This window comes from Oncorhynchus mykiss, chromosome 27 (assembly GCF_057628025.1).
Source record: "Oncorhynchus mykiss isolate SJ-2025 chromosome 27, ASM5762802v1, whole genome shotgun sequence".
NCBI lineage: Eukaryota > Metazoa > Chordata > Actinopteri > Salmoniformes > Salmonidae > Oncorhynchus > Oncorhynchus mykiss.
In genome coordinates, this window is record NC_143048.1 from 6987260 (window position 1) to 7001868 (window position 14609).

General features: G+C 43.5%; 1 protein-coding gene across 1 annotated transcript in view; it reads left to right on the forward strand.

Annotated features, from left to right (window-relative positions):
* The first annotated feature begins 6760 nt into the window (after positions 1–6760).
* Positions 6761–14609, forward strand: part of LOC110507405 (tetratricopeptide repeat protein 9B) — a 32506-nt gene continuing 24657 nt past the window's right edge. Inside the window, exon 1 of the mRNA XM_036965264.2 lies at positions 6761–7551. Within this exon, the coding sequence (XP_036821159.1) occupies positions 7176–7551 (376 nt within the window). The 5' untranslated portion in view covers positions 6761–7175. The remainder of the gene's footprint in view (positions 7552–14609) is intronic.

Genomic DNA, 14609 nt, shown 5'->3' on the forward strand with positions numbered 1-14609 from the left:
TTAAAATTGCAGGTGTGAGACCAGAGTCAATATTTGGCTTCTCGGTGGAATAGACATTGAGCTGATCATTTATCGAGGAGTTCAATAATATGTCTGGGAGTGTTGTGTGTTTGTCTGAAGGAGTGGTGTGTGTTTGTCTGAAGGAGTGGTGTGTGTTTGTCTGAATGAGTGTTGTGTGTTTGTCTGAAGGAGTGGTGTGTGTTTGTCTGAAGGAGTGGTGTGTGTTTGTCTGGGAGTGTTGTGTGTTTGTCTGAAGGAGTGGTGTGTGTTTGTCTGAAGGAGTGGTGTGTGTTTGTCTGGGAGTGTTGTGTGTTTGTCTGAAGGAGTGGTGTGTGTTTGTCTGGGAGTGTTGTGTGTTGGGGGTTGAGTCAGGGAGCTCTCCATCTTGTCAGTGTTACCTCCCCGGAGATGGGTGTCTTAGCCTCCCCCTCACACACAAATGCGCTGCATCGTCAAACACAGGCAGGAGCACAGCTGGTACCACTAACCAGGCTTTGACAGTGACAGACAGATGGGAGGGATGGTGCAATGTGACAGCCTGTCCAGTCTTCTCCCACTCACTGTTTCAGACAGACATAATACATGGAAGAGAGAGAACTCTCATCGACCTTCACTTCACTGCTTTCACCTCTGATTTGTAGTATCAGTGGTGGGAAAGGTACCCAGTTGTCACGCTTGAGTAAAAGTCAAGATACCTTAGTAGAAAATGACTCAAGTAAAAGTGAGTCACCCAGTAAAATGGTACTTGAGTAAAAGTCTAAAAGTATTTGGTATGTGTGAATAGAACCATTTTCCTGTCCTGCTTAAGCATCCAAAATATAAGGAGTACTTTTGGGTGTCAGAGAAAATGTATGGAGTAAAAAGTACATTATTTTATTTAAGAATATAGTGAAGTAAAAGTATTGAAAAATATAAATAGTAAAGTAAATTACATATACCTCCAAAAAACGACTTTAGTACTTTAAAGTATTTTTACTTAAGTACTTTACACCACTGTGTAGCACCCACCTAGCCTGAAATCCAGAACCTGTTTAGCTAAATGTCCACTCCTTCAAATCCAATCACATCAAATTACATTTTTAACATGCCCCGAATACAACAGGTGCTTAACTGACAAGCCCTTAACTCTATTTCTTGAACTACATCGTTGGTTAAGAAAATATTTACTAAATAAACTAAACTACACATTCTAAAATGTGACACAAAATAAAAATAACGAGATTATATACAGGGGATACCAGTACTGAGTCAATGTGTGGGGGTACAGGTTGGCTGAGGTCATTTGTACATGTAGGTAGGGGTAAAGTGACTATGCATAGATAATAAACAGCGAGTGGGGGGACAGAGAGAACAGTCTCACTATACATTTGTTCGGTCTCCTGAGGGGGAAAAGGCATTGTCGTCTTTGTGTGTTTGGACAATGATAGTTTGTTGGTGATGTGGACACCAAGGAACTTGAAACTCTCTGTACTCTGTGTCATGTGATCATGACAAGAAGTGGAATGATAACTCAAACCGACTGGTACCCAGGCTAGCACCCACCTAGATGATGCACAGAAACCATTTTTGCAACAGAGTCCTCATCAGATCTTACAGTGGAGAAGTGATTGAGTGTAATTACGTGTCCGTGATCTTTCAGGACCAGAGCAGCTTTGTCAGATGGAAAGTCCTCTGGGTCACTGCTGCTTAGTAACCAGCACAGTCCCACAGCAGGTGATGCTGTTCATTAATGTGAACAGTGGAACATGGGCACAGTGGGCACTCATAATAGAGGAGTGTGGCCGAACAACAACAACCATGGATTCTATACCAGTGTAGGTTTGTGTCCTGTGGAATTAATGCAGACTAGGCTATACAAAAGGGCACAGCACTGGTATTTTTGTGGTTCCAATGGAATCTGGCCACAGATCATTAAAATGGACACCATTTGCCCCTAGAAAAATAAGTTCCACCGAATTAGCCGACGTAGGTACACTACACAAACAAACGTATGTGGACACGTGCACATGCAAACATCTCATTACAAAATCATGGGCATTAATATGGAGTTGGTCCCACCTTTGCTGCTATAACAGCCTACACGCTTCTGGAAATATTTATACTAGATGTTGGTACATTGCTGTGGGGACTTGCTTCCATTCAGCCACAAGAGCAATAGTGAGGTCAGGCACTGATGTTGGGTGATTCGGCCTGGCTCGCAGTCTGCGTTCCAATTCATCCCAAAGGTGTTCGATGAGGTTGAGGTCAGGGCTCTGTGCAGGCCAGTCAAGTTCTTCCACACCGAACCCAACAAACCGTTTCTTTATGGACCTCGCACTGGGGCATTGTCATGCTGAAATAGGAAAGGTCCTTCAGAATCCTCTAGAATGTATTTGTGTATTTGTACAGTGCCTCTGGAAATTATTCAGACCCCTTGACTTTTTCCACATTTTGTTACGTTACAGCCTTATTCTAAAATTGATTAAATTAACAAGTTTCCTCAGCAATCTACACGCACTTCCCCATAATGACAAAGTGAGAACAGGTTTTTAGAAATGCATAAAAACATTTTAAAAACTGATACCTTTTTACATAAGTATTCAGACCCTAGCTATGAGACTTGAAATTGAGCTCAGGTGCATCCTGTTTCCATTGATCATCCTTGACATGTTTCTACAACTTGATTGTAGTCCACCTGTGGTAAATTCAATTGATTGGACATGATTTGGAAATAAACACACCTGTCTATAGAAGGTCACACAGTTGACAGTGCATGTCAGAGCAAAAACCAAGCCATGAGGTTGAAGGAATTGTCCGTAGAGCTCCGAGACAGGATTGTGTTGAGGCACAGATCTGGGGAAGGGTACCAACAAACATTTGCCAGCATTGAAGGCCCCCAAGAACACAGTGGCCTCCAACATTCTTAAATGGAAGAAGTTTGGAACCATCAAGACTCTTCCTAGAGCTGGTCGCCGAGTCAAACTAAGCAATCGGGGGAGAAGGGCCTTGGTCAGGGATGTGACCAAGAACCCGATGGTCACTCTGACAGTGCTCTAGAGTTCCACTGTGGAGAACCCTCCAGAAGGACAATCATCTCTGCAGCACTCCACCAATCAGGCCTTTATGGTAGAGTGGCCAGACGGAAGCCACTCCTCCGTAAAAGGCACATGACATTCCGCTTGGTGTTTGACAAAAGGCACCTAAAGACTCTCAGACAGTGAGAGACAAGATTCTCTGGTCTGATGAAACCAAGTCTGAACTCTTTGGCCTAAATGCCAAGTGTCACGTCTGGAGAAAACCTGGCACCATCCCTACAGTGAAGAATGGTGGTGGATGCATCATGCTGTGAGTATGTTTTTTCAGCAGTAGCAGGGACTGGGAGACTAGTCAGGAAAGATGAACAGAGCAAAGTACAGAGAGATCCTTGATGAAAACCAGCTCCAGAGTGCTCAGGATATTGATCTTGCAAGGGTCATGTTAAGAGAAATATGTTATCCAGGTACATAACCCAATTTAATTATATTACTCTCAGCCTGAAACCCAGAATTTGTAGGAAATGAATCAGGCGGAGGCCCAGCTACAATAGTCAAATGTTTATTCACGGGAACGTTCCCCTTATCATTTCCTGTACATTCATTCATACCTCACTCCTCTCAGATACAATGGCAATATAGTTCACAAGTCTTCTCACATAGTCTGCCACCTGCTAAACAATCTACTACAAGCCCAATCGCAGTGCTAGCTGCGTTACTACAGATCCTAGTTCAATACCAGGTTGTGTCGCAGCCGGCCGCAACTGGGCGACACACAATTGGCCCAACATCGTCTGGGTTAGGAGAGGGTTTGGCCAGGATGTCCTTGTCCCATTGCACTCTAGCGATTCCTGTGGCGGGCTGGGCGCATGCATGCTGACACGGTCGCCAGGTGTAAGGTGTTTCCTCCGACACATTGGTGCGGCTGGCTTCCGGGTTAAGTGTGCATTGTGTAAAGAAGCAGTGAGGCTTGGCGGGGTTGTGTTTCTGAGTACGCGCTCTCGACCTTCGCCTCTCTCGACCTTCGCCTCTCTCGAGTCCGTATGGGAGTTGCAGAGATGGGACAAGACTGTAACTACCAATTGGATATGACGAAATTGGGGAGAAAAACATGTAATTAAAAAATATGTCCTTTCACTGGAACTAAGGGGCCTGAACAATGAAAAACAGCCCCAGACCATTATTCCTCCTCTATAAAACTTTACAGTTGCCCCTATGCATTTGGGCAGGGAGTGTTCTCCTGGCATCTGCCAAACCCAGATTCATCCTTCGGACTGCCAGATGGTGAACCATGATTCATCCCTCCAGAGAATACGTTTCCACTGCTCCAGAGTCCAATGGAGGCGAGCTTTACACCACTCCAGCCGACGCTTGGCATTGCGCATGGTAATCTTAGGCTTGTGTGCGGCTGCTCGGCCATGGACACCCATTTCATGATGCTCCCTACGAAAAGTTATTGTGCTGATGTTGCTTCCAGAGGCAGCCTGGACCTCGGTAGTGAGTGTTGCAATCAAGGACAGACACATTTTTATGCGCTTCAGCGCTTGGTGGTTCAGTTCTTTGCTCCTAGATGTTTCCACTTCACAATAACAGCACTTACAGTTGACTGGGGCATCTCTAACAGGGCAGAAATTTGATGAACTAACTTGTTGGAAAGGTGGCATCCTATGACAGTGCCACGTTGAAAGTCACTGAGCTCTTCAGTAAGGCCATTCTACTGCCAATTTTTGTCTATGGAGATTGCATGGCTGCAGTGGCAATTTAAGCAAAAAAAGTTTTATGCATGCCGGCAAAGCCACAACACTAAACAATACATTAATTGCACTATAACGGTGACAAACGGTGCCCACAAACTGTTAATGCCTTACATAAAGCTGTCCCAACAGCAGAGCTTTCCTTCAGCACCATGGAGGGAATCCTTACCACTGCTACACCTGGCTATCAGCAGAGCCTTGTCTGGCAGCGAAACAGTTAATTCAGCCTCATCTACTGCCTTTTTAAAAAACATAGCTGATATGGCTGACTTGCTTAAACAAATTAGGTTTCTACTAACAATTGAGATGTACAAGCTATGACATAAGGGAACGACTAGTAGATAAGAGGTAATCCAAGCTAGGACGGACGTAGTCAATACGCCTTTGTTCAGTACTTTTGAAATGTACTATCAACAGAATTCAGGACATGGGCCATTCTTACAGTAAAATTATTAGGGTGAGGGACATGGGCTACTAACAGCTTACTACACAACATACACTTAGTATTACTTTCTTGGCTACAGTATAAGTATCTCCCTAGCATATTACTTGATTTATGCAGCAGCATAGAATACATTTTTGGACTCACCTTGTTGTGCTGTGCTCACTTGAACAGGAAGGTGGCGCAGCGGTTCTTCTTGTATGCTCTAGAAAGAGGCAAGAGTTCTCGATTTGGAATTCCCGAGTTGGATGACCGTTCAAAATCATTTTCTGTATTTTCCTAGTCGTCTTGAACTCACTGAAGTCTGAGATTTCCCAGTTCCGAGTTTCCAGTTGTCTTGAACTCCCTGAAGTCTGAGATTTTCCAGTTCCGAGAGTTTCCAGTCGTCTTGAACTCACTGAAGTCTGAGATTTCCCAGTTACGAGTTTCCAGTTGTCTTGAACGTGGCAGAAGTCATGCTGGATTGACAGCATGGACAATGTACTCAAACTTTACCAATTGGATATCACGAAATTGGGGAGAAAAAGGGGGTCATTTTTTTACATTTTATTTCAAAGGATAAACATTCAAATGCAACGCCATGGACCAGAACTTATGATCTTGTCACATCGCTGCAACTTGTTTATGTCCAATGGCCGATAAGCAATGATACGTTTTATTGATAATTTTTCATCAAATGACAAGGATTGAAAAGGATTTGCCATTAGATTGTCAACTTGATTCATGATGATGACTGCTTGTCTAGCTTGCTAGCTAACATTTTGAAAGTATGATGTTGACATGTCCAGTACAATCAAAGCTACGGTAGATATAATGTGATTTGACGTTATTTTATCTATGGCCAATTACCTTGAGTCTTCTTGGATGGGCACTTCTAATGTAATTATATGGCAGCACCCAAGGGGCCTGAATGTCTAGCTCTACCTGTAGATTTTGCGCTGACGTAGTGTCCCATGAGTGACAGAACACTGAGCCAATCACGGCACAACAAGGGAACATCACCAACCCCTATGCTCTGTATTTTCCGCTAGCTGCCCCACCACCACGGAAAGCACTGAGCTAGGCTGAAACACCTGCATTTTGGAGCTGCCTTACTCAAGAAAGCAAAAAACTAAAAGGCAAAGGAGATGCCTAGTCAGGTGAACAACTGTGTTGTGTGGCTGAAATAGCCGAATCCACTCATTTGAAGGGGTGTCCACATACTTTTGTATGTATAGTGTATATGGAATAGTCTTGAGTTCATTGATTTCATTTGCGCAATTGCCATTTGGATCAGAGCTAGAGCACATAGGCTTACTACAATCATGTTGTTGATTACAGGTTTTAAAACGACAGATTTGTAGAATAGATTTAGTCTCTACCCCCGGCATATTCATACAGTAATTTCAACTCCTGGTAATAAATGTTGGTGTTGTTTTTTTAGTTTTATTTCCCGTTTCTTTGCATACATCCATCATGACTCTTGATTGGTCATATGAATCAAAGTGAAGATTGCTTACAACTTTAAGGTGAAAGATCCGATTGAACTCCGCACGACTCCTCGATTTCCCCACAATGCATCACGCGCGAGCCTGAGTCCGCTGGCTGTGGTGCTGAAGCGGCGCATGCCGGGGGCTCGAGCGCAGACACACAATCGAAGACATCCTCTCGCGCGATGGTCAAAAATAGATAGAAGAGGGCTTGTAATTCAGGAATCAGTTCATTTCAGCATTGTCATGTCTGGCCAATTATTTGTGATTTTTATATAAAATACAATTTACGGTAATCTGAATTTGTGTAAGCTGTTTTGATAGCTTATTGCCTATTTGCGCGGTGCGTGCTAGGTTTTTATTCTCTCGCTCTCATCTGTATTGTTGTTGCCTGCCTGTCTCGCGCGTTCTTTATGCACAGCACGCCGCTCCAGTCCTCGGAGTAAATAGACCTTCGTCGGAACAGCATGGCCCGGTCCAGTCGCGCCCACTGAGAGAGATGGAAGCAAAACAGCACTCCATAAAGAGCCTGAAGAGCTACCCAGAGGCGGGGGGCCGGAGCCTGGCGGCGGCCGCGGGGGACGTCGGCGTTGGAGGAGGGTGTCTTGCAGGCTCGGCACAGATGGAGATGGAGGCAAACATACAGAAAGCCATTGACTTCAAGGTGGAGGGCCACCGCTGCTACAAGGAGAAGAAATTCCGGGAAGCGATAGGGAAGTACCACCGGGCTCTGCTGCAGCTGAAAGGGGTGCATTTAGTGGATGAAAGCACGGACTCCGAGGTCAACCTCCTGAGCCAAGCCGCCGTCAAGCTGACCGAAGAGCAGCGGAGAACCGTGGAGATCACGGAGATCGAGTGTTACGACAGCCTGACAGGTGAGTAGCTAGCCTAGTCAGTGTTGTTGCTCAGCGTCGCGGGTCTTGAGCATGGACAGCTCGTATACTGAGATTCTGCCATTGTTCGTTCCGGTTCACGGGGTTAGGAAGGAACTCGTTTAGACAATTAGCAAGTGTCAAAGCATAATTTCCGCTGCTGTGAGGCCTGTAAGGTTGGGTAATAAGAATAGGCTTAATAATACATTAATAGCTGGCGCTTTGCACGGTGGACAGCGCAATGGAGCTGAATATAAACGGGTAGATGGCGAATGTGTCCATATTTTTCATTGTGATATTCCTGTCCGTTCAACGTGAAATGTATTGCCATTCTCGATTAATGCACCCATTTTTATCTCAATATAAAATAATTTATGGGTAACAATTAAGCACCTTACTGTGATTTTTTTCAATGAAAAATGGTCAAAAATAAACTAAAATAGCTTCTTGGCATAGAGGAATTCTTCAAGCAAGAATTTTGCTAGGACTGTCTGGTAGTGGTTTGAGTGGAGTGGAAAAAACTAAAACTAGCTGTTATTGACAGAGGTTTGGAACTCTGTTTCTTATTGTTCTATTAACTAATTTACCGTCTGACGATGTCACCAGGCAGGCCAAAACTCCATCCCACCAAAACAGGCTGCAATTTCAGTCAGTCTTTTTCATTTCAGTCAGTCATTTTCAAAATGTGACAGGTATTATTCCAACCTCATAGTGTGGAAATGTATATAAAACACAGGAAAATTACATCTTTGACTGCACTGGGCCCTAATCATTATTTTATTAGTAACCGGCACAAAGGTTAATTATAATACATTATAGATTGTGATTGTGATTTTCATCAAGTTTTTTTTTCACTGTCTATCTCTCTTTGTTGTGCTCCATTCAAGTACATTTTTTTGCTTCTCTTGATTCCAAACCTTTTCTCCCCCAAGTTAATTTGTTTGATAGCCACGGGGAAAACTAGTGATTTGATGGTAATCAGCTGTAGTCAGTGGAAAGGCTATTTTAGCAGGAGTGAAGAGGTGTACATCCTGTGGAAAAGGGACACAAATACACAGTGGGAGCCTGGGGGTTATATGCTGCCATATCATCCAACACATGATTCCTCCCACAGTGCAGCTGTGTTGTTGCAAAAACAGTTCACATGCTCTGAGGTGGAAAAACATGGCGTGGACCATCCCAGTTTACAGGTGAAATCTGTCTAAATGGAACCTAAAATGACCTCACAAATACAAGTAATATGCCACTATGGCTGCATTTCCACAGGCAGCCCAATTCTGATATTATACTCAATTATTGACAAAAGAGCTGATCTGATTGGTCACAAGACCAATTAGTAAAAAAAAAAATATCAGAATTGAGCTGCCTGTGTAAACACGGCTAGTGAATTGAAACTCACAACACTTTTTATGGTTAGAATAATTGACAATATTAGTATTTTCATGTCAGCATTGTCATGTCTGGTCATCAAGGTTAATCCCTCTATCAAACCAACCACAAGTGTCAGTTAAATAGGCTATGTATGTGTAATGTAATTTGAAAAGATAAACTGATATTTTACTCAGAATCTTAAAATCTCTAACAATGAGATTTGAGTAAAGCTGAGTTTACAGATATTTGTTATTGGTAGTGCTTTGAGTAAGAAACAGGATCATCTATTCAATAGATGTGAGATTAAGAGATTGCCTACTGCCAGATAATCTATGAAACAGATGTATGAGATTTGATTTTAACAGATACAGTAGTCTGTCTGGCACATGTGAGTTGGCCTATAGAAGATTAGATGTGTCTGTGGGTCTAATGATGACAGTATAAATATTGTTTACCACAGTGACAGTAGTCTGTCTACATGAGAGTATGGCTAAAATGTTACGTAATGCATTGTGAAATCTATTTATTTATTTATTTACATAAAAAAAAAAAAGAATTTATTTTAGGGGTGGATCAGCTTAATATTGTGGAAAGATTGTTGCTTCCATCAATGTAATTTTCTGCAACATTTCCAATCCCCCATATCTTTTTTTGGTAAATATATATATCCATACACATACACGTATGCATACATATACAGTTGGAAGTTTACATACACCTTAACCAAATACATTTAAACTCAGTTTTTCACCATTCCTGACATTTAATCCCAGTAAAAATTCCCTGTCTTAGGTCAGTTAGGATCACCACTTTATTTTAAGAATGTGAAATGTCAGAATAATAGTAGAGAGAATGATTTATTTCATATTTTATTTCTTTCATCACATTCCCAGTGGGTCAGAAGTTTACATATACTCAATTAGTATTTGGTAGCATTGCCTTTAAATTGTTTAACTTGGGTCAAACGTTGGGTGAATTTTGGCCCATTCCTTCCTGACAGAGCTGGTGTAACTGAGTCAGGTTTGTAGGCCTCCTTGCTCGCACATGCTTTTTCAGTTCTGCCCACACATTTTCTATAGGATTGAGGTCAGGGCTTTGTGATGGCCTCTCCAATACCTTGACTTTGTTGTCCTTAGGCCTTTTTGCCACAACTTTGGAAGTATGCTTGGAGTTATTGTCCATTTGGAAGACCCATTTGTGACCAAGCTGTAACTTCCTGACTGATGTCTTGAGATGTTGCTTCAATAAATCCATATAAAGTGCACCAGTCCCTCCAGCAGCAAAGCACCCCCACAATATGATGCTGCCACCCCCGTGCTTCACGGTTGGGATGGTGTTCTTCGGCTTGCAAGCCTCCCCTTTTTCCTCCAAACAAAACAATGGTCATTATGGTCAAACAGTTCTATTTTTGTTTCATCAGACCAGAGAACATTTCTCCAAAAAGTACAATCTTTGTCCCCATGTGCAATTCAAACTGTAGTCTGGCTTTTTTATGGCAGTTTTGAAGCAGTGGCTTCTTCCTTGCTGAGTGGCCTTTCAGTTTATGTCGACATAGGATTCGTTTTACTGTGGATATAGATACTTTTGTACCTCTTCCTCCAGCATCTTCACAATATCCTTTGCTGCTGTTTTGGGATTGATTTGCACATTTCGGACCAAAGTTAGTTAATCTCTAGGAGACAGAATGCGTCTCCTTTCTGAGCGTTATGATGGCTGCGTGGTCCCATGGTGTTTATACTTGCGCACTATTGTTTGTACAGATGAACGTGGTACCTTCAGGCGTTTGGAAATTGCTCCAAGGGATGAACCAGACTTGTGGAGGTCTACAATTCTTTTTCCGAGGTCTTGGCTGAGTTCTTTTGATTTTCCCATGATGTCAAGCGAAGAGGCACTGAGTTTGAAGGTAGGCCTTGAAATACATCCACAGGTAGACCTCCAATTGACTCACATGATGTCAATTAGCTTATCAGAATCTTCTAAAGCCATGACATAATTTTCTGGAATTTTCCAAGCTGTTTAAAGGTACAGTCAACTTAGTGTATGTTCTGACCCACTGGAATTCTGACCCACTGGAATTGTGATACGGTGAATTTGAAGTGAAATAATCTGTCTGTAAACAATTTGGCTAAGGTGTATATAAACTTCCGACTTCAAATGTATATACATACACATACCTATATAAATATACATACTTTTTTTTATTATTATGAAATCTATTTGGTGAGTGATATACTTAAGCAATAAGGCCCGAGGTGGTGTGGTATATGGCCAATATACCACAGCTAAGGGCTGTTCTTAGGCACGATGCATCGGGGAGTGCCTGGGCACAGCCTTTAGCCGTGGCCATATATCAAAAACCCCCGAGGTGCCTTATTGCTATTCTAAACTGGTTACCAACGTAATTAGAGCTGTAAAAATACATGTTTTGTCATACCCGTGGTAAACGGTCTGATATACTATGGCTGTCAGCCAATCAGCATTCAGGGCTCGAACCACCCAGTTTATAATATGATATCATTTATGGTGCTGTATTGTTCAATTTGTTGACTATCTACGAGGATTCAGCACCCTATTATTTAGAAGAATCTATAAGATATTCTAACAAACAGTTAACATGAAAACATAAAATGGGTTAAAGGCAGGCTGGGTTGCTCTGGTGCTGGCTGTGTCTCCCTGAGGTCTGTCTCCGATGGGTCCTGGCTCAACTGGCGTGACAGGCTGAAGGTCGGCTCTCTCGGCCCTGTCTTATGACCCTCTAGCCTGGGCCCTGTGGGGGAGCTACCCTGGCGGAAAGGAGAAATAGAGAGGAAGGTAGGAGGATGGAAAGAGAGGTTAAGAGACAGGGAGAGTAAACGAGAGCAGGAGAGAGAGAAATAGAGGAAGAAGGAGAAGGAAGAGGGAAAGCAAGTTCAGTGGGTGATGAGGGTCATATTTACCATGGCAACTATCACTGGGCCTTTTCTTGTTGTTATTCTCGTGTCCATCACCGCATTCTTCTCTCACCTCTCACAATAACAAAGATTGTTTGATTTATTTTGTGACCTCTCCCTCAATCTGTGTTTTATTTTAGATTGTGGAAAAAAATACAATATGCGTACACATTTCATAAGACTGGAGACCTCTCCACCCTACCAACGGTCTGGCTACCCAGAGTCCTGCTGGACAGAAGGTGGCCCGTGTCGTGTTGAGTTAGGCAGCATTTTGATTGGCCAGCTGTCTTACTTTCAGATGCATGATACAGGGGCAACAGAGTGGGCAGCCTCACCTCCAGCGCCTCTGTGTGTGTGTGTGTGTGCTTGTGGGTGATTCTGTTTGTCCCAGCGATCGTTCCTCTGAAGAACAGCAGCTAACCAAGGGGCTGTCTGATATGGAGAAGGGTGGGGGTACACAGATTGCTTCTCGCCCTGCCATTATCACAGTGCCAATGCTGACAATGCTGTGTGTGTGTTGTCTGTTTTATGTACAGGGATGTGCAAGCTCATTTTGTGCGTGTGCGCGTGTGTGCGTGCTAGACTTTTGTTATGACAAGGACAGGACTATTGTCTGTCTTGTGCCAGCCACAGCACCTTTTTAAATGACTTGGCTACCCGGACAAAGGCGGCCCAGAAATATTCACTAAATGCAGCGATTTTGCCGTCAGCATGGCGCAGACAGCGAGTTTGAGACAGAGATCCAAGACAGGTGATGGGAGAGAAGCCGACATCAAAGGAGACAAGTAGTGATAGAAAGAGACAAGAGGAGGAAACTGTGTGCGAACGACAAAAACAATAAAGAACTGCATACGGCTGTGATGGCGGTTTGGGAGAAAGAATATATACTGAAAAAAGAGAGGGAGAGAGAGTAACAGAAAAATGGAGGTGTGTGCGTACAGTGTTGTTACCTGATTCTTGTATGAGAGAGAGCTATTGAGATGAATGGCCTATTTGCCGTCGCCCTTGATAAAAGAGCCAACATGCTGTTCCCCCATGGGGCTGTGGTACTGTTTCTAAGTGGGTTACACCAGGCTGTAGACGCTCTGGAAATGGTGCTGCAACACGTTGTCCGGAGGGAGACCGTCAGCCACGCAGGTTGACAGTTTTTGGGATGAATCATGTTCCGCAGGCAGCACACCCACCCACCCAAACCACATGCTGTGCTCACAGATACATATGATAACAGCCAATATACTAACAGTTTTCCCACTGTTCTTTTCGTACATGGCACTCAAAGCACTTCTCTAGAATGGGACCCTATGAGCGAAAGACATTGAAAATAAGTATTTTCAACGTCTTCTGCTGACTGGGGAGGAAGACTATGAAAACAGCAGGAAGCAGTTGCAGGATTATTAGATCATTTTTAACAATACAGATTTCTTATTCAGATAAAGAGAGATCTGCTGTAGAGAACAGACGTCAGTGTAAAAAAAAAATGAGTCCGGTACTAACTCCTTTTGTGGGGGAGATTGAACCGTCTTTTTTTCCCCTGGCCCTTTTCCTCTGATCTCTGACTCAATTATTCCTTTGTTCCGCGTGATTGGCTGCGATCGGTGCGTGAGTCATGAGTCACAGCCTCGGGTTGCAGCAGCAGCGGCAAGACGTTCTGAGCGGAACCGCTTGTTTCGTAACACCCAGCACCTTTTATTCACCCATCAGGATGTTTCCTAACACCCAGCACCTTTTATTCACCCATCAGGATGTTTCCTAACACCCAGCACCTTTTATTCACCCATCAGGATGTTTCCTAACACCCAGCACCTTTTATTCACCCATCAGGATGTTTCCTAACACCCAGCACCTTTTATTCACCCATCAGGATGTTTCCTAACACCCAGCACATTTTATTCACCCATCAGGATGTTTCGTAACACCCAGCACCTTTTATTCACCCATCAGGATGTTTCGTAACACCCAGCACCTTTTATTCACCCATCAGGATGTTTCGTAACACCCAGCACCTTTTATACACTGTTCTCGAATGCTCTTCTTATTGCCATGATGATCCAACTTGTGTGCGTGTGTGTGTGAGCTCTACCACTCAGCAGCAGATCCACCCATAGTCCTTTCAGGAGATTGGCTTTCTTTTAGAGACAATGCATTAAGCCAAAGAGCTGCGACGAGGGCATGATGGACACTTTAGAAGGTTTAGGCTGTGTGTTATTTCATCGATGTCCATTAACATTTTGCCGCGGTATGTTTACACTAATCCATCAGGCTCCTAGAATGCTCATGGGGTTCATTTACAACTAACTGCTGAAGGTAGTGGATGTACCAGCACAACCTCCCTTAGCTCCATCACTGGCCAGTGTGTGTGCGTTTGTTTGTGTGTGTGTGTACGCCTGCATGTGTGTATCCGCGTCTGTTGCAAAGGGTCAATATTTCTGACCACATCCATTTCCACTCAGGGCTATTACATCGAGACCGTCGGTGAACTCGTGACCCTTGACTTGCAATCACAGGCCCCCGTAGCAACGAAACGTCAATGAGTGTGTAGATACAGCATCCGTTTCTCCCCAGAAAAGGAATAGACAGCCAAGAGTCTTAGAAGAAGACTCACAGTACCGCTACACTTCCCCAACCATCTTGAGATGCATGACATCACCCTCTAATTTTAATCTCATTCCAGAAGGGAACGGGGATGTAATACTGTCAGAGCCTGTGCCCAAATGTCACCCTATTTCCTATACAGCGCACTACTTTTGATCCGGCCCTGGT